General features: G+C 47.1%; 1 protein-coding gene across 1 annotated transcript; it reads right to left on the reverse strand.

Moving 5' to 3' along the window:
• Positions 1-713: 713 nt before the first annotated feature.
• On the reverse strand, positions 714-25,095 carry PSMB7 (proteasome 20S subunit beta 7). The gene is made up of 8 exons (XM_039321527.1): positions 24,963-25,095; positions 23,230-23,323; positions 23,042-23,139; positions 21,114-21,254; positions 19,732-19,847; positions 12,076-12,134; positions 2,738-2,889; positions 714-944 (listed from the first exon to the last, which is right to left on the reverse strand). Exons 1-8 carry the CDS (start codon positions 25,031-25,033, stop codon positions 833-835), a joined length of 843 nt encoding a protein of 280 aa, XP_039177461.1. The 5' UTR covers positions 25,034-25,095; the 3' UTR covers positions 714-832.
• Positions 25,096-25,415: the final 320 nt, after the last annotated feature.

A 25,415-nucleotide genomic window follows, 5' to 3' on the forward strand; every position in this document is an offset into this window, starting at 1 on the left:
AACCGTCTTAAGTACATGTCAGTTGCCAAGCCTCTGGATTTTAATTACGTGACCATGGGGAGTTTGCAACCGTTGTAAATAATAATAATAATAATGAAGATGATGATTTTGGAAGGGACCTTGGAGGTCTTCTAGTCCAGGCAACAAACCCTGCTCAGGCAACAAACCCTAGTCCATTTCGGACAAATGGCTGTCCAGTCTCGTCTTAAAAACTTCCAGTGTTGGAGCATTCACCACTTCTGGAGGCAGGTGGTTCCACTGGTGAATTGTTCTGTCAGGAAGTTTCTCCTTAGTTCTAGGTTGCTTCTCTCCTGGATTAGTTTCCATCCGTTGCTTCTTGTCCTGCCTTCAGGCGCTTTGGAGAATAGCTTGACTCCCTCTTCTTTGGGGCAGCCCCTGAGATATTGGAACCCTGCTATTATGTCCCCCCTCGTCCTTCTCTTCATTAAACTAGACACACCCAATTCCAGCAACCGTTCCTTGTATGTTTTAGCCTCCAGTCCCCTGATCATCTTTTTTGCTATTCTCTGTGAAGTGTGAAAAACAGCAATGGGATGCTTTTTTCAGCGGGGGTGTAACTCCGGACGGTCACGAAATGAAAGGTTTAGAACTACCTCTATCCAAACCCATAAAGTTGACATCCCAACAGGTAGAGCATGATGGGCTTGGAGACTCTTCTCTGCCCCCCCCTCCAAACTACAAGAGCCAGCTTGTCTGGTTTCTATTATTTGTTTTATTCATGTGGTGAATTATAACATCGCAAAAGGTTATTTCGACTTCGAAGGAATACTCTCGGTCTCCGAAACGTGTCCTGGCCACTCTCCGCCGGGAATCAGGAGGTGTCCATGGTCTGCACCGTCTCCTCCGCCACTTCCAGTTCCAGACGGATGACCTTTTCCGACAGGACACCCGTGGTTCCCTTCTCGCACCGGTATTTTCCTTGCCTGTCGGAGAAGCAAAGCCAGCAACGTCACAAAGCCTTGTGGTCTGAGTATCTCTCCCACTCTGCTATCCTACACAGCGGACCAGCAAACCTTTTCCCGGAGAGATTTAGGGAATCTTAAGGACTAGAAACACACGCAACACTGTTCACGCCTATGGAGATTCTCCATAGGCTTACGGTTACCCCAAAGGTGCTTTTATGAAAAGGTGACTGGACTTCCTTGGGGTATTTTTTTTTTTTTTTGCCTTGAGGACGTTTCGCTTCTCATTCAAGAAGCTTCTTCAGTTCTAACCGAACACAAAGCCTTCCACTCCCCACCGTTCAGCCAGAACGGAGGAAGCTTCCGCGATGAGAAGCGAAACATCTTCAAGCAAAAACAAAGGAGGTCCACTCGCCTTTCCATTTTCCGTGCATCTCCTTCGGAAGGCGCTGTGGGAGGAAAGGTCTCCCCTTGGAGGAAGATGGGGGGGGGGACACCAAAGACTTTGGAAAATGGGTCACGAAAAAAAAAAGGGCAGATTGAGACCACTTCAAACGTTTTCGGCCCGCATCCTGGACAGGAGCTGAAGGCTTCACCTGGCCTGTCCAGCCTCGTGTCCCACAGCCTTTGTGATAGCTTACGTCAGGGGTCTTCAAACATCAGCCCTTCGGTGACTTGTGGACTTCAACTCCCAGAATTCCTCAGCAGGATGTTGTTCTTCCTATTCTCCTTAGCTCAGGGGTCTTCAAACCTGGCTCTTTGGTGACTTGTGGGCTTCAACTCCCAGAATTCCTCAGCCAGGCGAGGAATTCTGGGAGTTGAAGTCCACAAGTCATCCAAGGGCCAAGTCTGAAGACCCCTGGTCTACGTTGATGCACTGATTAATCACTGACCGGTTATCCCAAAGATGTTTTTTTTCAAGAGGTGACCGGATTTACTTTGCTTTACCGTGAAGACGTTTCGTTTCTTATCCAAGAAGCGTCTTCAGTTCTGACCTGAGCTGTTCAGATTCAGTCAGAACTGAGGAGGTTGAGAAGTGAAACGTCACTGAGACCATCTGGAGGTTTATTTTAGTACAGGTGGCATCAAAGACACTCTAAAAGGGTGCAAATAACCAGCGGTCTGCAAGAAGGATAAATCCTTCCATTTCCCACCATTCCAGTCAGAGCTGAAGAAGCTTCTGGGATGAGAAGCGAAACGTCCTCGAAGAAAAACAAAGTCCAGTGGCCTCGTGAAAAAAAAAGCACCTTTGAGATAACCACAACCTGGGGGATGGAGAATCTCCGTAGACTTGGTGTCAGAATCCAATTATATTTCAATTCTAGCTACCGACTCTGAAACAAGATCCATTTCTTACTCTTGGTGGCTTCTGTCATACTACGAAAAAGGAGGAAGGAGCAAGGGGTTTTATGACTCTCACTTCCTTCATTTCAACTACAAAGGACTGGATGTTGATTCTCATCAAGAGGACTGACCATAACAATATGGCCACCGCCTTTCATCTACTATCTCTCTGAAGTCTCCCTTCTGCCGCTGCAAGGAAAAAGGGGGTGGAAATGTAACGTCTGGGATCGTCGGTGGAAGGATAGTGGGGTGGGGGCTGCTGGGGACCCCTTAAAACCTTGAATGGTGGGGGTTGGCCCCTCAGATCCTGTCTAGAACGCCTGCAACCATCTTCTCTTAATAAAGATGCCGGTTGGAAGAGATATCTCAAGAGTTCTGTCTTCTTAAGATGTAAAGTGGAGTGGGCCCTTACACTTGGTAACTCTTCTCCAGCAAAACCCTGGCTGGCTCACGCCAACACACAAACTCACCTTTCCCCCTTTTTGTTCGGGGTGCTGTACGGACGGAGGAAGTCCAATTTGCTCTTGTTGATGACGCAGAGATCGATATTACTGCCAGAGCCCAGGTCATTATAGATGCCAGCTGCAATAGCATCCCTTACCAGCTGTTTGGCCTCTTCTTCCTGGGGGGGGGGGCGGAGAGGGAAGGGGAAAAAAACCACGCAAAACGTAAGAAATCCAAAGTTCAATGGGGGGGGGGAGGGGAGGGGAATTCCCTGTTCCCGAGCTGAAAAATAAAACAAGTATTTGGTATTGCTCCGGCCTAAAATGATTATTTTTTTTCCCCACGCATTTAAGGAAGCGCCGCCCGCAATCGCTTTGATATTCACAAGGAGAACGAGCTACAGAAATTAGAATAAAAATAAATTTAAAAAAAAAAACCCCGCAAAATCTGCAGTCCTCTTTGATTTTTTTTTTTTTTTCCTTTCCAGGAGAAAACAGACACTTTTGGCCACTAAAATGCCTGCAAAGTGGCTGTATTAACACACTATCAAAAGCAACTCCCATCGCATCAGCACCCTCTACACCAGAAAAAGGGGGACAATATTTCCAAAGCTGTCCTGGACAATCCCGTCCGGAGTGAAAGCAGTGGATAGGGACCCGTCGGTCAGCGTTTTGAGACCCAGCCCACAAACTCAATCAACTGCTGCTTTTTCAAGTCTTCCTTTTTTCCAGGATAGCAGATAACCAAGAAGACGTGGTGTGGTGGGACTCCCAAGCAGATGTCCAAAGTTGTCCTCTTTTAAGAGGGCAGGAGAAGGGCTCAGTTGCTGAAGATCCTCTTCATCGGAGTTCCAGGTTGCTTCTCTCCTTGATGAATGTCCACCCGTCGCTTCTTGTCCTGCCTTCAGGCGCTTTGGAGGATAGCTCCCGTGGCCCAGTTTTGAACAGGATTGGGGACCTCGGGGCCTTCACCGTACAAGGCCGAGTGGGGGAGGGGGGGGAAAGGCGCGTTCCACATCCTCACGGCCAAAGCTTCAAGTCCTCATGTGAGTTGAGGAACAGACCCAGGCCATGTGCTCCTCTTTAACCCCAAAGGCTCTCCTTTTCTCGCGGCAGCAGCTGTTGTGCGTAGCAGCGAAGAAGAGGGCCCCAGTGGGCAATTGAGCGCCTTCCCAGCACATGTTCCGGCCTCTCGGGAGACCCTCCAGACAAGAGGCCCAGATTCTCACAGCTCAATTATTTCAGCTGCAAATCTCCGCCGTGCAAAAAAGCTGGTGCAGGAGTGTGTTGTGCGTGTGCCTGTCTAATTCTTCTTTGCTCGTTTGCAGGAACCTTATTACTCCTAATTTGGAGACACACACACAGACACACCGAGATGGCTCTCGATTCAGGACCTAGCTTGTCAGATCAATACCCCCCAACCTAATTCTGCTAAGCCAAGTGATGTGGTGGGACTCCCCAGCAGACGTCCAAAGTTGTCCGCTTCTACGAGGGCAGGTGAAGGACTCAACTGCTGGAGATCCTCTTCATCAAGGTCTCTTTTTCAACTTTAGCTCGGAAGTCACTTCTCCTGGGCAATCTTCACTGGCCAATTCTGGGTGGCCTTCAACTCCCAGAATTCCCAGGCAGCACACTCAGAATAACAAGAGTTGGAAGGGGACCTTGGAGGTCTTCCAATCCAACCTTCTGCTCAAGTAAGAGACCCTATAATGTTCTCGTTGGGGAACCCTGGAAGTTCAACTCCACGGATCCGCAAGTGGCTAACCCCAAGTCCTAACGAGATTCAGACAGACCCGCTTAAAACCCGGGCGGTACTTCAACCAACTTCCTTAAATCCTTCCTACAGACCCACGGAGCAGCTGCACAGGCCAGGAACATTATCTAGACCTGGGATGTTGATTCAGACAACCCTGAACAACCTTCTGGAGGAAAAAACCCACCCGGTGGTTGAGCCTTCAAGGTCATCTTAACCACCGAAAGTTTAAAAAAAAAATGGTCCAATCAGGAAAACGCTGACAGCCCCTCTATAAAACTCAAAATGCACATTTGACGACGGTGCTGTGCTGGCCGAGGAAACCGCACAATAATTAATTGGGAAAAAGCCTCTTAAAAGTTTGGGGTTTAATCTCAAAAGAGGAGACTCTTCTTCAAGGTTGCGGGGTCTAAGCTACCCTGGGAACGCAGTCCCCAGCCCAGAAATAACCCAGAAATGAGATTATAGTAACAGTCGTGCACTATATTTCAAGTCAGCTGCGACAAAGCAACTCTTTCCAGGCCAGGCGGCTTGTGTGCTGTTGCTGCATCGTGTAATGTGTCCCCGGACCCCGATGTGCTCCGCCATTTACCGGCGCAAGACAAATGGGCCGGGCTTGTAAAAGGCGCAAAGAGGTCCAGGCCAGCCGCTTAATGGTCACCGCAGCTGTGCCAAACGGCGGGAAGAGGCCACGGCAGACCCCCCAAGTTCATTAAAACTGACCAGTAATGGATCCGCGACTGCGCGCCGGAGGAATTGAGCAGTAAAGGCTAAAATAAATAACTCAGCGTGGAGAGCTCCTCCGAAATGGTGTTTGATAAATTATTTATCACGGAGGGAGATTGCCTGCATTTAATTTTGGAGCTACTGGTAGCATCTTTAAAAGATGATTTATGCCTTGTAATGCCATTAAACTCTATATTGGCCCTCTGCTGGCTATAAAGTCTGCTGAGATTTAAAGAACGAGTTTTAAACTGTCACTGCAGCATCACGGTGGAGAGGCCGTATTAAATCTTGACTTTAAACCTGCTATCTGGAGAGTTGCATTCGGTACACGCGCCAAAACTTGATATATTGCCTCGTTCCAGCTCTAATGACGAGAGGCCCAAACTGTTGGAGTCTCCTTCCTTACCCCAGTCCACGTTTCTCTGCCTTTTGTCTTGCAGGCACTGGGTCAACGTGGTTAGGAAGAAGGACAGGGGAACGGCCAAGATATTCAGAAGAAAATCTACAAGGGGAAAAAGCTGGACCAGGAAGGGCCAAATTGAACCTCCAGCTCACTCAAAAGCCGAGTCTCTTTCAAGACGACCCAAAGCCAACCCAGGTCCAACAACCACATGATTTTCCTGTATGCAGTTCAGAAGTGGCTGGTCCCCACCTTCTTCCAGATGTTTTTCTTCCAACTTACCAGCTGAACTGACAAACCTGGACCAAGTGGCTAACCAGATCTGGCCCAGCTTTGCTTCTACGCTTGACAAAGTCAAGACCAGGAGCTGCCTTCTACACTTCTCAAGCTTGGCAACTTGAAGACGATGGGTCTTCAACTCCCAGAATTCCCTAGTAAGCATGGAATTCTGGGAGTTGAAGACCCATTCCATGCTTACTAGGGAATTCTTGGGGGGGGGGGGTTGAAAAGGCTGTGTAGAAATAGAAGTCAATAAAAGAGACTATTTGTAGCCAAGATTAAGCTGAGAGGTGGTTGGTGCTCTCCGAGCTTGGTGGTTTTCTTGAAGGCATTTCATGAGAGCATCATCGGCGCTAGTCATCTGATGTTGATCTCATCAACTAATCCTGATGTTAGCTAGTCTACCAAGGACCCCACAATCCTCCTCCTCCTCCCACTGATGATGTTACCTAATTGGGTCATGAAATGTCTGCAAGAAAACCAGCAAGCTCAGAGAGCACCAAGGACCTCAGCTCAATCTTGGCTACAAATATTCTCTTTTATTGACTTCTATTTCTACATAGCCTTTTCCTTATATGAAATTCTTTGAGAATGCATCAAATAATTATACATTATTTTTTCTTTCTTTCTCTCTTTCTTTCTCCCTTTCTTTTTCTTTCTTTCTCCCTTTCTTTTTCTTTCTTCTTTCTTTTTTTCTTTTTCTCTTTCTTTCTCCCTTTCTCCCTCTTTCTTTCTTTCTTTCTCCCTTTCTTTTTCTTTCCCTCCCTCCCTCCCTTCCTTCCTTCCTTCCTTCCTTCCTTCCTTCCTTCCTTCCTTCCTTCCTTCCTTCCTTCCTTCCTTCCTTCCTTCCTTCCTTCCTGCCAATTTATTGCAAACTGGTGGAAGTAATTCTGGCTTTTGAAAGAAGACCTATCAATTCACCGGCTGTGATATGGATTGTATCTACAACTTGATAAAATATATATATATATCCTTGTTTATGGCATTTCCCAAGCAGGCCAGCAAGACTGGAAGATGTTCAAATTTCTTACAAAACCGGGGGGGGGGGGAGGGAGGAGGGGAGAAAGGGAGGGGAAGGTGGAAAAATAAAGGCAAAAAGAGAGATGAAAAGACAAATTACTTTAAGCAGGAATCTGAGAGAAATAACCGGGCTGGGGAAAGGGCAGCGTGAGGGAGATCAGACCAGTTGTAAAAATCTATAGAGAAGTGCTGGGGATTTGAGACTAGGAAAAAATGATCGTTCTTGAAGGCTACCTAAACCGAGGGCAGGATAATTAAAGCGTGGAAGAATAATATGGATACCTCCGTCTTCCGGGAGAAATTGTGCGCAGATCAATATGTAATGGAGAGCAGGGCTTAAATCTGCCGGGAAGTTTCACGAGAACTCACCTGACACAGATACTAAAAATCAACACAATCTCGTTTCTTTCTCCTGCTTTTTTTTTTTTTTTGCGCCCCACCTCCCCCAAAAGGAAAAAAAAATTAAATAAAATGGGTCAGAAAAGGGAATTCAAGAAGTCAACCACCTTGCCTGCCCAAATGTTCTTTCCGCTTTTCCCAAAAAAGGTAGAATCAAGGCAAGTTAACCCAAGAGTCAAAGTTTCTTTCTGCTCATCTAAAGGAGAGCTCAACCAAGAGGTATTTTGGAGTCTACATAGTCTAAACTTTTCTTTTTTAGCTAACCAAGATATTTTGGAGACCTCCTAGAAGCCCTGGGAGGTCTTCTCAAGTCCCACTCTTCCCTTTGGACTTTGCTGAGGTCTTTCTTAAACTCGTTGTCCACTAAACTTCGAACGGGAGAGTTCTGTCTTCTCCTATTAATATTATTAATAAAAGTAATTAATAATACTTTTCTTACATTCCACACAAAGACATTTCCAAGGAAGTGTTGCATGACCCCCCAGGCAGCTGAGGAGTCCCACAACACACGTTGACTTCTCCCTTTGAGGAGATGACACGCCTGTCATTTCACAACCCCGGACTGGATTTTAATTCTGCCACAAACTTCACACTTTTGGGACTTTACCTGCTGATCTTCTGGGTTGTCCACAGCTACGGAGGGTGTGCCATACAGGCACGGTGGCCTCAACACTGCGTGATGGGTCTCCTAGTCCAGCCGTCCTTCACACAGGCCTGTTTTTGTGGTGTTTTTCCTCAGAAATTGGGCAGATACGTGTTCCACAGCTTATGTCAGCAGGAGACACAACGTCCCTTCCTAAATAATCTGAGACAAATCCCACACTCGTCCCTCTCATCTGGGGCCAAAACTATCTTTTCACCCCATAAGAAAAGCAAGCCACGATTCTGGCTTAGCCTTCTTCCCTTCAAACATTACTAAATGAAGGAAGGCCTAAAGAGAGACTTACAATACCCATCTTCCACAGCCCTCACAGCCTCAGCCTCTCCTTTCTCCTGTCCTCCAATACCAGTATAATAAACCATGTTAATATTTCATACCGGTGTAAAATATGCTGGAGTATCAATTCAACATCTGTTGTCTTTAGGGTTCGGGAGTCCCGCTGTGGGCTCTTTCAATTTGTAATTGAGTTCTATACTGAATTAATCAGCAGTTTATCTTTCTTTCTTTCTTTTTTTTTTCCAGGGAGGGTGGGAGGGGAGGAAAAGGAGGAGGAAAAAAAAAGAAATCCTCTCTGTTAACCTGAATTTACATTAACAATTTACAGCAAATTACCTGCCGCGGCAGCAACGTACGATCCTGGAATTCCTATTTAGTCCCACTAAACTCCTTTGATTTTTTTTTTGTCTCTGGTGCTCTTATTGGCAAAACGGCCTTTCTATCTTCTATCAATTGAACAATCAAATCAATCCCTACAGGAGAGGGATGGGCACTTTGTTTGTTCCTTATTGTTTCCTGAAAAATGCTCGGGCTTTCACAGGGCAGAGCGTCACAAAAACGGCCAGCGTTGAGCCTTCGTATCTTTTTAGCTGGAGGCGAAAAGCTACGAAGAAACGGTTGCAGGAATTGGGTCTGTCTAGTTTAACGAAGAGAAGGACGAGGGGCGACACGATAGCAGTGTTCCAATACCTCAAGGGCTGCCCCAAAGAAGAGGGAGTCAAGCTATTCTCCAAGGCGCCTGAAGGCAGGACAAGAAGCAATGGATAGAAACTAATCAAGGAGAGAAGCAACCTAGAACTAAGGAGAAATTTCTTGACAGAACAATTAACCAGTGGAACAACCTGCCTCTAGAAGCGGCGAATGCTCCAACACTGGAAGTTTTTAAGAAGAGACTGGACAGCCATTTGTCTAAAATGGTATAGAGTTTCCTGCCTGAGCAGGGGGTTGGACTAGATGACCTCCAAGGTCCCTTCCAACTTTATTATTATTATTATTACTATTAGTAGTAGTAGTAGTAGTAGTAGTCATAGTAATAATAATAATAATAGTAATCATCATCTGTTCCCTCACTTGGAAAATTTTGCAGAGTAGTAATAGTAATCATAGTAATAATAGTAATAGTAATAATAATAATAATCTGCTCCCTCACTTGGAAAATTTTGCAGAGTAGTAATAGTAATCATAGTAATAATAGTAATAGTAATAATAATAATAATCTGCTCCCTCACTTGGAAAATTTTGCAGAGTAGTAATAGTAATCATAGTAATAGTAATAATAATACTAATACTACTACTAATAATAATCTGCTCCCTCACTTGGAAAATTTTGCAGAGAGTAGTAATAGTAATCATAGTAATAATAGTAATAGTAATAATAATAATAATAATAATCTGCTCCCTCACTTGGAAAATTTTGCAGAGAGTAGTAATAGTAATCATAGTAATAATAATAATAATAATAATCTGCTCCCCCACTTGGAAAATTTTGCAGAGAGGAACCTGTCCCAGAAAAGCTGTAAAAAAAAGGGGGGGGTCGAAAAGCAAGAATCGACCCAGAGCAGACCCAACCCTGGGCGTTTGGTTCTTTGGACAAAGGGGTCTTGCGGTGCTGCCCTCCCCCCTCCGCCCCGCCCTCCAGCATTTGCCTAAGCTCTGCCCGCTGCCAACGGCGGCAAGTTAGCGAGGCAGCTCTCCAGCTTAACGCCGAGCGTCTCCTTTGATCTCGGCTGTCTCCTGGCTGCCTTCCCGGGGAAGTCATTAAAACCGGCGAGTGTCAGCTGCGGAGATTAGGCAGAGGAGACCCACACCTGAGCCCCCCCCCCCCGTGTGGTGGGGACCGGGGCATTCTGATCAGCCCCCCGCTAATGAAGGCAGGCTTCGCAGGCAGCTTGTCAACGTTCCTGGGTGTCGGTTGGCAGCCCCGAATCGCCTAAATGAGACTGATGACTTGGCAGCTCTGGATCCAGGTTGAAAAGACAAGCCAGCCTTCCAAAATTATTTGGGGCTGGGGGAGCAGGGGGGGGAGAGGACCATTGGAACGGCGACCTCCACTCCTTTTGCTTTCCTTTCCTGGCTCGCAGCTTCAGAGCTGCGGGGGAAGGGGTTTCTTGCCTCCTACGAGCTGATGGCTGCCAGGACCCTCAGCCCACCCACCCCCCCCAAGCAGAGTCTTCGTGAGCAAGACGTTGGCCCGCTGCAGGGATGGGGATGGGGAGAAAGAAAACCAATATTTGGAGGCGCGTTTTCTCCCACCGGCGGGATGCCAGGGGGAAAGCAAACTGTTCCCCCCCCTTAAATCTGAGGCTGGGGTCTCCCAGGCAGTCCTTTCTGCCTTCAAGCATGTCAGGTGTGCAGCCTCCTGTCTGAAGCCTTGGGGACTTTTAGGGAGGATGCAGGTTGCCGTTTTTGGCAACAATCAACCGTTCTGCTGGAGATGCTTGCGTCTCCATCTTCCCAGGAAGGATGCTGGTGGAGAAAAACAGCGTTTCGCTGACGGGTAGCCTCGGGAACTGTGATTGTCAGGCTTGGCACCAGGATGGGAGGAGGAGGAGGAAGAGGAGAAGGAAGAAGGGGGGGAGCACGGGCCCCGCTGGTGTGAGCTTGCCCAAGGCAGAAGCAGAAACTCCGGCAACTTAACGTGCAGCGGCAGAGCGCCAAGGCTGGCGAAAGCTGCAAGGCTTGGCAAAGCCCACCGGCCTGCTTTGCTTTCAGCCGCCCCTCTTCAAAAGCCCGCTCTTCGCCCTATAGGCCATGCCACAGCTGCCAGCCCCAAGGTTTGATCCTTTCAGCTCTTGGCACACCCTCAACACGAAATTCCGTATATATATATATATAGGTCTTTGGTTATTCGGGTTTTCTCCCGCGCAAAATTGGAAGTGTCTTAGCGACGTTTTGAGGAAGTCCCATTTGTCATCTTCAGGCTGGTGTTTTCAGCTTTGTGCTTCGAGGTGCTCCTAAAAGCACGAAACCGAAAACACCAGCCTGAAGACTACGAATGGGACTTTGTCGAAACGTCGCCAAGACACTTCCAATTTTATGTGGGAGAAAACCCGAATAACCAAAGACTTACATACAAACACCCACGAAAACCTCAGCGCACGCACGCACGCGCACACACACACACACACACACAAACATAGAAATATTGTGCACCCGGGTTCCTGCGGCACCGGCTCTCTTGGGGATGCCGAAAGCACAGCAAAGGCAGGGCGGGGAGAAGAGAGGGGGGTGGGGAAAGACGGGGAAAAAACACCCCCCCAGCAGTTTCCTCGCCTTCAAATAAATGCTAATTTCTTTTTTTAACGCAGAAGGCTTTTGCTGAGCGGCTTCAGGAGCTGGGAATACATATCAGAGGGAAGGGGGGGGTGCAGAGGTGGGGGGGGGGAAAGAAAAACCGGCTGATTGTCTTTTCCAGCAATCTTCAGCTGCGGCTTTCATTAAGCTTGTTTAATTAGATTCCAGATGCTAATTTGCAAGTTGAAACCAGAGGGTGCAGGACAGTCTGCCTTTGAAAGGCTGCTCTGTGATGTGATGGACTTTAGAAGAGGCGGCCGCCAAACCAAACCGCCTGACAATTAGCGGTGGGGGGGGGGAGAAAGGCCCGGCTCCGCCTTGACCAAATATATGGATCTGGTTTTGCATCTGCTTTAACGGGAGAGGGTCTCAAACCCTCCCCCCACACACAAATTGGGAAGTGGGGGAGCGATCGAGGCCTTTTCCACCCCAGGGACTCAGGCCTGGACGCTGGGAAATCCCGTCTCTCGGATCAGAGAAAACTGGCCATCAGCCATCGTGCAGGACTTCCGCAGTCCCACAAAGGAAGGTCTGGGGGAGGAGTGGGTGGGGTTTACCTCCATCTCAGGTTTGAACTTGTCCTCGAAGACCGCCATGGCTGCCAGGGATCCCGAACCTGAAACCCACCAAAGGAGAGAAGAGCCATTAAGTTTGTAGTGTTTTCCCTCTTATTCTTCAATTTCTCTCTCTCTTTCTTTGTATCTACCTATCTCTCTCTCTCTGTCTCTCTCTCATCTATCTATCTATCTATCTATCTATCTATCTATCTATCTATCTATCTATCTATCTATCTATCTATCTACCTATCTCTATCTACATCACTCTATTTATCTATATCTACCTCCCTCCCTCCCTCCCTCTCTATTTACCTACCTCTCATCTATCTATCTATCTATCTATCTATCTATCTATCTATCTATCTATCTATCTATCATCTCTACATCAATCTTTCATTTATCTATCTGTATCTATCTACATCACTTTATCTACCTCCCTCCATCTCTATTTACCTATCTACCTACCTATACATCATTCTCTCATCTATCTATATCTATCCATCCATCCATCCATCTCTATCTATCTATCTAATCTATCTATCTATCTATCCCTGCCTACCTACCTACCTACCTCTACATCATTCTCCTATCTATCTACCTACCTACCATCTATCTATATCTACATCACTCTCATCTATTTATCTGTCTATATCTACCTCCCTCTATCTCTATTTACTTACCTCTCATCCATCCATCCATCCATCCATCTATTTCTACATCACTCTCTCATCTATTTACCTATCTCTCTCATCCATCTCTCTCATCTATCTCTATATCATTCTCTCATTTATCTACCTATAGCTATCTACATCACTCTATCTACCTCCCTCCCTCCATCTCTATTTACCTACCTATCTATACGTCACTCTCTCATCTCTATCTATCTATCTATCTATCTATCTATCTATCTATCTATCTATCTATCTATCTATCTATCTATCTATCTATCTATAAAAGAAGAATTGGGATGTCAACCCTGAACTATATAAGTTATTTTTTTTAAAAAAATAGAAGCATTGCTCCTGCTTATGTAAAGGTAGAACTAACAGAGAGAGTAACATGTAGCCTTGCTTTGACAGGGTGCTGCTCACAAGGCAGCCCAGAGCATTTCCCAAAAACTTTTAAGAAACCTAAGAAAAGGGCCCGGGATGCCATCCTGCCAACATCTGCCAGCCCAAGGTAAGCAGAGGGGTCTTGAAGCAATCCCCTTGGGAGAATGAGCAGGCCTCCCACCCTAACTTGGGGTCCTTCAAAGGAACGGAGTCCACATCCCATCAGGAGCAGCCGAGTCCTTCAGCACATCTGAAGCGGTGCTTCAAATTCTGTTTTAGACCTTCTTGGCTTCAGGATTAAGACACCCATTGCTGGAAGCTTTTGAGACGAGCTAAGCATGAACTTTAAAACACTTTTACACCAGCAAAAGAAACAAGACAGTTTATGAGGAATCTGAGAATGGTCCACATGTCCAGTCAGGGCTCTGCCAGCTTCCAAGAAATTTTAAAATGGCCCAATAAAAGCCTCCCCTCTTTCCTCAAGGGTGACCCCCAAATTCACGCACACCACCAGCAAACACACATTTTAAAAAAATGTCAAAGAATCAACCACCTTAATCCTGCTTCCTTCCAAACCACCCCCCCACCAAAGTTAATCTGCTTTGCGTTGACAATGTTTCAGCCCACTCCAGTTTTTTTTGTTTGTTTGTTTTGAAGATAACACATATCTTCACAATTTTTTATACCAATTAGGCGGGGTGGGGGTGGTTATTTTTTTTGGCATTTATGCCTTTTTAACTTGTTTTGCATACGGCTCTGTCTTTAACAGGGTCAGCTAGCCAGCTCCTTCTCCATTTAAAATGATTTGTGTACATCGCTTGACCACCTCAGACGGTTTAGTCAGACGACGGAAAAAGAGAAAAGACGGCGATTAAACCCGTTTCAAATGAGAGGACCTGCTGGTTTTATCACGTCTGCTGAATGTATAATGAAAAGGCAGATGCTGACAGTGACATTGCTGGAGAAAATGCAGACGATCTGATCTCCACCATTTAAGGGAGCCCAATTATAGATCAAGCTTAAGAGGGGAGAGGCAGCAGATTTACAGACACAAATCAATGAACATGGTAATCCCAGGAAATTTGACAGATTCTCCTATTATGCCAGGCGGCCGTGGCTAAGGACCATTACCTTTTACAGGGCCAAACACGCCGCCGTTTCTAAGCTGAGCATCTTTTCACCCCGTGGGCACGGCTTGTCTGCTTCGGCCACAGATTCATCGAAAAAGGTTTTTAAAAAACGGAAATATTTAGTTTTTTTAAGAAAAGTGACGGCCACCTCCCTAGAAGGGATCCACTGTCCAAAGCTTTCAAAGGAGAAACGCAGATTGAATTCAAGTTTGGGGCAATGTTTATGAGGTTAAAAATAAAATCATTTTTAGCAGGATTTTTTTTTTTAAAAGATGGAGGGAGAAACGGGAAGATATGCTAAGTTTTTAGCCAGTGAGGGAGGGAAATTTAGGAGCCCAACGTCGCACCTATTCCTTTTCAGTTCACGTACTAGCAAAAGTTCTATGTGATTTGTGCCGGGAACAATATAAGAGGTAGAAAAGCGCAACTTCGCTCAGCCACCTTGACACCTGCCCAGGTGCAATGCCTTGATTGCTCTCGTCTTATCTAGGACAAGGCGGCGGGGGGTGGCTTAGGGTGTCCATGAATGGATGGAGGTGGCCTAGGCTGTCCACCCCATTAATGCCCTTAAAATGCAGTGCTGGAGACAAGAACTATGAGGAGCTTTGATCTGGTTTGAAGCTACTGATTGAAGGACCCTCCACCATGTCCGAAAGTCCACAGAATTGCTCCCAAGGCCATCAGCTAAGTTGGAAAGAGCAACCTTGCCATTCCATTTAAAGAACAGTCTAGAAATGCACGTGGCACTCCAAAATCCATTTGGGATCCAGGAACAAAGAAAGGGAGGATCATGTGCAAGGTATCTCCTTTCCAGAGACACGGGATGGGCTTCTAAAACCCAAGAACAGTGCAGAGAAGAGCAACAAAGATGATCAGGGGACTGGAGGCTAAAACATATAAGGAACGGTTGCTGGAATTGGGTCTGTCTAGTTAAATGAAGAGGAGGACGAGGGGGGACACGATAGCAGTGTTCCAATATCTCAGGGGCTGCCCCAAAGAAGAAGGAGTCAAGCTATTCTCCAAAGTTCCTGAAGGCAGGATAAGAAGCAACAGATGGAAACTATCCAAGTAGAGAAGCAACCTAGAACTAAGGAGAAACTTTCTGACAGTGAGAACAATTAATCAGTGGAACAACCTGCCTCCAGAAGTTGTGGGTGCTCCAACGCTGGAAGTTTTTAAGAAGAAACTGGACAGCCCTTTGTCTGAAATGGTATAGGGTTTCCTGCCTGAGCAGGGGGCTGGACTAGAAGACCTCCAAGGTCCCTTCCAACTTTATTATTATTATTATAATAAGAATATTCCTTGGATCCTTCCGCTCTCCTCCATTACACCCCTCCTAAAATCTCCACTGCTCCTTGGGGGGGGGGGATCTCATTTTTGAAGGAGAACCACTCAGAGAACTGAACTTCCTAGTTCCCCCCCCCCCAGCATAAGCCCCTGCCCTCAGCTCCCCGGGACCTGTTTGCGGCAGCGCCCGCTGGCCACCTGCTGGGGATCGCAACCATGTGGAAAGATTAACACGTTCAGATTTGTCTAATCCATCAGTGTCGGCAGCCCCTGACAAGGCACTTCTTCACCTGGCCTCATTGTTATTCAATTTTCGGCTCAAATCCGGTGCTCTCTGCAGACCCATTGATCGGTATCATTTTTCACTCCAGTTGCTGAATGAGAAGCAGGGTCTCTTGGTGGCCCTGGCTGCATGGCAGACAGCCATGGCCGACGGAGGAAGGGGAGATTTATGAATATCAAACGACTCCGGTGCCCAGAGACCAGGCTGAGCCACTGGAGATGTTCTCGCTGCTTCCCGAGGCCTCCGAATCCAGACTTCCGAGCGCTGTAATGTTATGCACGCATTTCATTACGGCGCCGTGGCCGGGAGCTTTGCAAGGCAGCCTGCAATCAGACAATCCTGCCTCGTTGGCTGAAATCTACATTTGTCCTTTGTCAGCATAAACCCTTTTAATTTGACGTTTTCGCTCCTGAGTAAGCACCGAGTAGGTTTTAAGCGCCTTCTTGAGAAAGGACACGGCGTTGCTCTCCTCCCCGGGCGTAGAATTCGGACGCCCGTTGGGTACGGCGAAGGGGTAAAATGCACGCTGGATGCCTTGACGGTTTGCAGCCACGCTAGGAAAGCAGGCAATTAGCATCCTGAAGATGCTGGAAAATCATTAGCAGAGATGTGTGTATGTGGCATTTAGCATCTCATCAGTTAGTGCGCGGTATCCGTGCTGTAATGTCTACAATTTCCAGGTGTACACAAAAGCACCCGGTGCGTCACCCGTGGTGGCCCTCACTGCTTCTGAGTCAACGAAAGGTAAGGGTCTTCCACACATCTACCAGGGATTTAATAAAGCCCTGGTTGTGTAAATGTCTAGGGAGATTCTCAATCATCCATGTCATGGTTGTCCCAAAGGTGCTTTCCCCCCCTTCCCCCCCAAGAAGGCAACTGGACTTTTTTGGGGGGTTTTTTTCCTTGAAGACGTTTCGCTTCTCATCCAAGAAGCTTCTTCAGTTCTCCAGCTCCTTGGATGAGAGGCGAAATGCCTTCAAGGAAAAAAACAAAGCCCAGTTGCCTTCTGAAAAAAAAAAAAAAAAAAAAAGCATTGTGGACTTCAACTCCCAGAATTCCCTAGCCAACGTGAATTCTGAGAGTCGAAGTCCACTACGTCTTAAAATTGCACACACCCCAGGCCCAAACACACAAGCAGGTGGAAGATGGAACCAGCTGCCGTTCTCTTGCAGACACGATTTTGTTCCCCACAGTTCTGGAACCCCACAACTTCTAAGGAGAGGCCGCTGTCGTTTTAATAACAAAGAACACGATGCATTTACTATCTAGATCCCGATAAAGAAACTGGGAATTGAAAGACTTTCCTGGCTAAACTCTAAAACTCTGCCAATGTTGAGATAACAAATCATTAATTTTGCGGCGAGATTGCTCTCGGTGGTATTTGAATTTTCTGCAGATCCTGGAAAATAAATAGCCAGGTTTCTGAATCAATGCCTACAAACTTCGCTTCGGTTTCATATTGCTTCCTCGTATGGAGAGCCCTGGGGGGATCACACAAAGACAGTCTTCCCAGAAATTCTAAAACTCAAGACAATTTTGGAAGCAAGTCCTGGTTTAAAGCTAACTGTGATGAGCGTGGGTGAATTATTTAAAACGCTGCGTTTAAAAAGTAGCATTCCACTTTTCCTTCTTGGGGTAGGATTCCTCAAAGCAAACCCACTGGAAAGCTAAACAACACAGTTTCAATGTAAACTCTTTAAGTAAGAGTTTAGAACAAAACAATAATAGAGCAGCACAGTGAAAATGCTTGGAAGCATTTTCAAAAATAGGGTTTTTTTTTTAAAAAAAAAAAATCAACGGTCTTGGACACTAAGGGGATTTTCTGCTTTAAAAAAGGAACGTTCTACATCATCTCCCAGAAGGTCAGCAATGGAGAAGTGAAAAGAGATCTGAGAATCTGGATACAGAGGAGAAAAAGTCACCAGTCCAGAAGAGAAGAGAAGAGAAGAGAAGAGAAGAGAAGAGAAGAGAAGAGAAGAGAAGAGAAGAGAAGAGAAGAGAAGAGAAGAGAAAGAGAACAACACCCAGCCCCAAGTGGAGAAGATCTTTGCCGTTTTGGTTCACTAACCACTTACTACACACACTCATCCTACATTCTCACACGCACCAAGATATTGTAGGGTTCGGCGGCTTAATAATTCATATGTTTCAGGACACATTTATAAATATTAATCCAATTTCATCTTTTATGTTAATTCACGTAAGGGGCTGGGGAGAATATTACATCATAAATCCTATAATAGCATTCTTTCAAAAACAAGGGGAGGGGGGGGGAAGAGAGGAGAAGACTTGTATGCACAGAATAAATAATGCAAATACTTTGCAGGGGACCATGGCACCATCTATTGGCGTGAAGAGGGTCTCGCTCGATTAAACCTCAGATCTGGAGATCCTGTTGATCCCCGGGCTGGTTTGAACGAGTGCACGGAAAAAAGAATTCCGCAAAAACGTACCGATAATCTCAACTTAAAATGACCAAAGGGGGTCACGTGACCCTGGGACAGTCATAAATAGGAGTCAGTTGCCAAAGCGTCCGAATTTTGATCACGTGACCGCGGGAAATAGTGCAAAAGGCCGTAACTATGAAAAACAGCCACAAGGCCCTTTTTTCAGTGACGTTGTGGAACTTTGAATGAAGTTGCTAAACTAACCGTTGTAAGTTGAGGGCTGTCTGCAGCCCATTATCCAATTATCATTTCCGTTTACAACCTACCAACAGAGGAAGAACTAATTAAGAAAATCTTAGAGTTTGCAGAAATGGACAGATTGACTTTAAAGATAAAAGAGAAAGAAGATTTAGTGTATTTTAGAACACGGGATAATTTTTATCAATGGCTAGAAAAACGAGTTAGAGAGAAATTGACTTTAAAGATAAAAGAGAAAGAAGATTCAGTGTATTTTAGAACACGGGATAATTTTTATCAATGGCTAGAAAAACAAGTTAGAAAGGAATGTGATATGTAACATTGAATATATAGTAGTAAGACGACTATTGAGCAATTAATTAACATATTGTTTATAATTATTCATTGTTTTTTAAATACATGCCCAGACAACATGCTGTTTGCTAAATATTAAGAATGTTATTTTAAAAAATCCTAACCCTAACCCCAACTCTAATCCCGACCCCACCCTATTCCTAATCCTATAAAAATTAATATATATATATATTATTAAGGATAAGTGTAGGGGGAGCTGAATTCAAGGAACCAAGCTCAGAGAAACACACAAATAAATGACTATATTCTCATTTATCCAACCATCTCTTGCATCAATTCAATTCCGTCAACAAGAAAAAAAAGCCCCCCCCCTCGCAAAAGCAGCTACCCACCAATGCCAAAAAAAGAATTTCAGATCTCTTAAATGCTAGACTAGCGTTTCTCAACCTTGACAACATAAGATGAGTGGACTTCAACTCCCAGCGTGCTAGCAAGGGTATTCTGGGAGTTGAAGTCCACAAGTCTTAAAGTTTGAGGACCCGTTTTAAATAGTTGGTCTACACGCAGTGTTTCTCAACCTTGACAATTTTAAGGCATGTGGACTTCAACTCCCAGAATTCCACAGCCAGCAATGCTGGCTGTGGAATTCTGGGAGTTGAAGTCCACATGCCTTAAAATTGTCAAGGTTGAGAAACACTGGTCTACAGTCTGCTTTTTTTTTCTTCTAGAAGACAAAAACAACTTCGGACTGTGCAGTTTCCGCTCCAATTCTCTTCAAGAGTCTGGACTCTGGAGGGAAGATCAAAGCCTCTATTAGAGCAGCTAAGAATTTCACTTTCATTTCCTGCTCTATTAGCTGAATCATCGGGACGAGGCAGGGTGGAAAAAAATTCAAATGCTCTGGGTCCCCACTAGCAGGCAGCACAGACACCGCACCCGGTTGTGCCAAGGAGCGTGTGACTCACCCATCGTGACGTAAGGCAGCTTGTCGGTCGAGCCGTGAGGATAAATGCTATACAGGTGAACGCCGGTGACATCGACCCCACCCAGGACTAACGCTGCCCCGATATATCCCTGGTACCTGGAACATAAATCAATGAACATAAACGAAGAAGCACAGCAGCACGGAGAACGCAAGAGAGACAAAAAAACAGAAGAGGATGGGGATCTCTTTCTTGAGGTGTGGTTGCACAGGACTTACAAGCACAACTGAGCAATTGTTGTTAAGCGAGACCTTGGTCAAGTGAGTTTTGCCCCACCTTCCTTGCCACAGCTGATAAGTTAGCAACCGGGTTGTGAAGTGAACACGGCTTCTCCCATGGACTTTGTCAGGTTGCAAAAGGAGATCACGTGACACACACACACACACACACACACAAAAAAAAAGGGACGCTGCAACCGTCATAAATATGAACCAGCGTGAATTTTGATCTCCGTGATGGCAGGGATGCTGCAACGGTCCTAAATGCGAAGCAGTCGCAACTGTGAAAAAGGATCTTAAGTCACTTTTTTCACTGCCATTGTAACTTTGAACTAAGTGAACTGTTGTTAAGACGAGGACCGCCTGTATTGGCCGTTCTCCAAGGCTTTGTAAATTTTCTTGGTTTAAAAGCAAGGAAAAACGGGGCTGTGGGTTTAAACCAGGGGGTCTTCAAACTTGGCCCTTTGATGACTTGTGGACTTCAACGCCGTGGTTTTTCATGCTGCACGCTGCCCAGAGTCTCTGCGTGTGAATTGGGCAGCTCTACAAAATAGTTTAATAAATAAATACAATTATAAACCAAACGGCCTTGGTTTTCCATACAGAGCTTTGAGTGCCTCCAACCGGTTTTACAGGCAGATCTGACCCTATAGTTCAGTGGTTCTCAACCTGTGGGTCGGGACCCCCTTTGGGGTCGAACGACCATTTCACGGGGGTCGCCAAACAATGCAGTCCGCCATTTTTTTCACCCCTTTTCCTTAGCTGTGCTACTCCCTTTTATTCTATTGGCTTTTCAAAGCCAATAGAATAGACTCTCTTGAATAGAGTCTAATTCTATTGGCTTTCCAAAGCCAATAGGAATTGTCCAGGCTGTCTCTGCCCTGCTGAGCCCGCCAAAAGTCCCAGTCTGCAAACGGTGCTGCACCAGTTGAGTTGTCCTCGACTGACGACCGGTTGAGTAGTCCTCAATTTACGACCGGTTGGGGTCGCGGCATTAAAAAGGTTGAGTTGAAACCCTCTTTTATCTGCATAAATTGCGCTCACGTCTTCACTGTCTTGACCCCTCCCCAAAGAAGCCTCTGAAAGGTGGGAACGGAAGGCTTCTCGGGCCCGTAACAATCTTGCCCCAGGCAACAACCAAGGTACCTGAAAAGCATCTGCTTGAGCATCCGGTTAGCTGTCACGACCCTGGGAAGCCGCCCGGTTGAGAGGGAATGAAGCTCCATGTTTGAAGAGATCATCTGAGTGGTCATTTCGGTGTCTGCCGCCGTTCCGGCCCCACAGCAGCTGCAAGGGTAAAACAGCAGCATTTTAGGCACCTCCAAACCCCAGTGAAACCCATCGGCTTTTCCCACCCCAAGGAAATTTGCTGCCAGGCGTCTACGGAGATTGTCAGTCCTCCAGATCCCAGTTGTCCCAAAGGTACACTGGACTTTCTGGTTTTTCTCTGAAGGCGTTTCGCTTCTCATCCAGGAAGCTTCTTCAGCTCTGACTGGATGATCTTTCCCTGCCCCAGCATCCAGTCAGAGCTGAAGAAGCTTCTGGGATGAGAAGCGAAATGCCTTCAGAGAAAAACGAGGAAGTCCAGTTCCATCTTGGAAAAAAGCCCCTTTTGGGACAACTGGAGGACTGACAGTCTCCATAGACATCCCCATACATGTTATTTGCCATTTGTTCACCCCATGCCTTCTTGCTCCCCCCAGCTTTTGACAGCAGGATGCCAGCTGGGCACCAAGCCAAAGATGGCGGAACTGACACTTGGCTTTACGTAACACCCAAGAGCATTCGAGAGGCTACTGATCGTGTCACTGCATGTTGTGTGCCACAATTAGAATTTAGAATTAGAATTAAGAGTTGGAAGGGACCTGGCAGGCCGTGGAGTCCAATCCACACAAGGCCTAAGCAGGAGACCCTACACCAGGGGTCTTCAAACGTGGCCCTTTTATGACTTGTGGACTTCAACTCCCAGAATTCCTCAGCTGAGGAATTCTGGGAGCTGAAGTCCACAAGTCATAAAAGGGCCAAGTTTGAAGACCCCTGCCCTACACCATTTCTGACAGATGGCAGTCCAGACTCTTCTTGACTAGCTTCCAGCGGTGAAGCTCTCACAACCTCTGAAGGCAAGCTGCTGTTCCATTGGTTGTTTTGGGTGGAAATTGCTGGACCCCTCCACACACCTGCTCTGAGGTCACAGCATACCTGGCCACCCTACCTGGCGACGCATTGGGATCTGTTCTCAAGCAAATCCAGGCAGGACTGGGGCTTAGTCGTTGAACGAGGATACGTGCATTAAGATGGGGGTCATTTTAGTTATAGTAATAGTAATAGTAGTAAAGTTGGAAAGGACCTTGGAGGTCATCTAGTCCAACCCCCTGCTCAGGCAGGAAACCCTACACCATTTCAGACAAACGGCTATGCAGTCTCTCCTTAAAAACTTCCAGTGTTGGAACATTTACTGCTTCTGGAGGCAGGCTGTTCCACTGGTTAATTCACTGTCAGGAAGTTTCTCCTTAGTTCTAGGTTGCTTCTCTCCTTGATTAGTTTCCACCCGTTGCTTATCGTCCTGCCTTCAGGCGCTTTGGAGAATAGCTTGACTCCCTCTTCTTTGGGGCAGCCCCTGAGATTTTGGAACCCTGCTATCCTGTCCCCTCTCGTCCTTCTCTTTGTTAAACTAGACAGACCCAATTCCTGCAAGCGTTCCTCATATGTTTTAGCCTCCAGTCCCCTAATCATCTTTGTTGCTCTTCTCTGTACTCTTTCTAGAGTCTCAACATCTTTTTTACATCGTGGTGACCAAAACTGGCTGCCCCCAGAGACAGTCTCTTCTTCAAAGCTTCCAGTGAAGCTGAACTTCCGAAGGCAAATTGTTCCACTGGTGGATTGTTCTCACGGTCACAAATAACTTCTTCTTCTTGTGCCCTATCCATTATCGGACGTTGGCGATCTTGTTTTTATCAGCCGCCACACGAAAAAGAGCTGCTGAGTTTTGTCCAAACCAGTCCCTTAGATTTTTGAGAAATGACTAGGAGGCCCCAAGGCATAAACGCCAGCCCTTCCCCACCAGGCAGACTTACTAGATGTTGGGAGCAATGAAATGGATCTTGGCACAGTTCTTGTCGGCCACCACCATCCCTTCGGTGGCCCGGGTGTCCGCCCCAAGCACGATACCGTCCTGGGGGGAGGAGAAAGAGGGTTCAGGGTACATCTGGGCACGAAACCCCAGGGCGATTCTCCAGGAGAGCCGCCACCTCCTCGGCCTTACCTTGTACACCACGCCAGCTATGGTGGTGCCTGTCTTGCGAGCGGTGGGCAGTCGAAGACCCTTCTGAGCCCCCTCTGCTTCCAGCTGGGCATTCCTGCAAGAGGAGAGAAGACACATTAAGATAAGCTACTGCCAGCGTTCCCCATTGATCAGGGGTAGGCAGCCTCAGCTCTTTTATGATGTAAGGTTTTCCACTTAGCCTCACAATCGTCCCAGCATTACTCAGGAATTTAAAAGAGCCAAAGAAACTCCTGAGCCGAGGTTTCAGCAAGCAAACAACTTTTATTTCGATCAAAACAGAGTTGGGTGACCCCATCTTTCTTCATGGCTGGTAGAGAGATGAAGGCAACAACCAGAAAAGATGTCTTCCACCTTTTATACCTTTTCAGAACAAAGAGATCAGGTCTTGGTACCAGGCATAAGATGGCACTTAAAAACAATTCCTAGATGATGACTCATACACAGCAACCGAGGCTCCATCTGTAAATCCTTTTCCCCCTCCCCTTACTGTGCTCTTTTCATATAAGCAATCACCTATACCTAAAGCATGAAGCCCTTACTTTTCATATATATATATATATATATATATATATATATATATATATATATATATATAGCATCTGATCAAGCAATTTACAAAATAATGATTACAAAATAACAAAACAATGATTACATGATAACACTACAAGTATCAATATAAAATGGTTACTATATATAAAATAAATGCTAATGTCAAACTTAAACATACTAAAATCATAAGCACAATAAAATCCCTTCCATGACTCGTGGACTTCAACTCCCAGAATTCCTAAGCCACAAGTCATCAAAGGGCCAAGATGGAAGACCCCGGCCTTAATGGAAGGAAATCCCCCCCACACACACACACCATCCCATTTTGGATTTTTGCCTGGAGAGGCTTGTGCTGATCAGGGGAAGGTTTTTTTTTTTTTTTTTAATTTAAATTGCCTCCAGAAATGGTGGGGAGGCTTTTAGGAAGAAACTGGGGAGGCCTTTATCAGACATACAGCACAGAACTCTCTTTGTGAGAGCAGCGGGTTGGACTAGATGACCTCAAGGTCCCTTCCATCTCAATTAGTGTTGCAAGCCAGCAATTCTGTAAACTCTACCCTCTGCATGCCTGGTTGGAAACTCTTAAGTGTTGAAGTCCACGAGTCCTAAAAGAGCCGAGGTTGCCTACCCCAGCCCATGATGGGCTTATTTTTTGGGGGGGAGGAAACCTTCGCCCCCTCCCCACCTGGAGCCGAAAAAGTGGGGATCCACTCCAAGGGGGGGGCTGCTTTGGGAAGGGAGGGACAATCCTCGCATCCCCCCCCCCACCCCACCCGGCTGCGATCCCCAACGCCGCTGGCTGCCCAAAGACGCCCCTTCCCTGCCCGGCGCGCCGGACTCCAACTCCCAGCATGCCTCAGCGCGGCCGCCAAGGCGGGGGCTTCTGGGAGGAGTAGTTCCCAGCGCGCCCGGGGAAGCGCGGGCCTGCCCGTCGGTCGGGAACGGGCCCGACCCGCCCGGGAAGCGGCGAAAGGGAGTCGGCCGGAAGGGAGGAAGCGGATCGTGGACGGACGACCGGGAGAGGCCGCCGGGAGCCCGGATCCTGAGTCACGGCCGGCCCGGCCTCGCCCGCCGCGGGCTGCGGGGCTCCGCCGCCTCTCCCGGCCCCTCGGCCGGCTTCCTCGGGACGATCGCCCGCCTCCCCGCCGCCTCCCCGGCCTTACCGGGCGCAGTTGTGGAAGGAGAAGCCGCCGGTGGCCGGCATGGAGGATCGGAGCAGCGAGAGCGACGCCATCTTGCCCGGCTATGGCGGAGGCGGGGCGAGCGCGGCGGCCATGCCCCGGAGGCCACGCCCCCTCCCGGCGCCGGGCCACGCCCCCCCACTGCGCGCTTGGGCTGGTTGGGGTTGGGCTCGTCCGCGGAGGTTGTGGGGTGTGTTAAGCGCCCATCGTCCCCAGCCGGAGCTGGGAGAGTCACACTATCTCATGCAGGGCAAGGGGACCATCATCCCCAGCCGGAGCTGGAAGTATCATACATCCACATGTAGGGCAAGGGGACCATCATCCCCAGCCGGAGCTGGGGCTATCGGACAGCCCCATGCAAGGCAAAGGGACCATCATCCCCAGCCAGAGCTGGGAGTGTTATAAATCCACATGCAGGGCAAGGGGTCCATCTTC

This window comes from Crotalus tigris, unplaced genomic scaffold, assembly GCF_016545835.1.
Source record: "Crotalus tigris isolate CLP2741 ecotype Arizona unplaced genomic scaffold, ASM1654583v1 scf7180000023746.1698619, whole genome shotgun sequence".
NCBI lineage: Eukaryota > Metazoa > Chordata > Lepidosauria > Squamata > Viperidae > Crotalus > Crotalus tigris.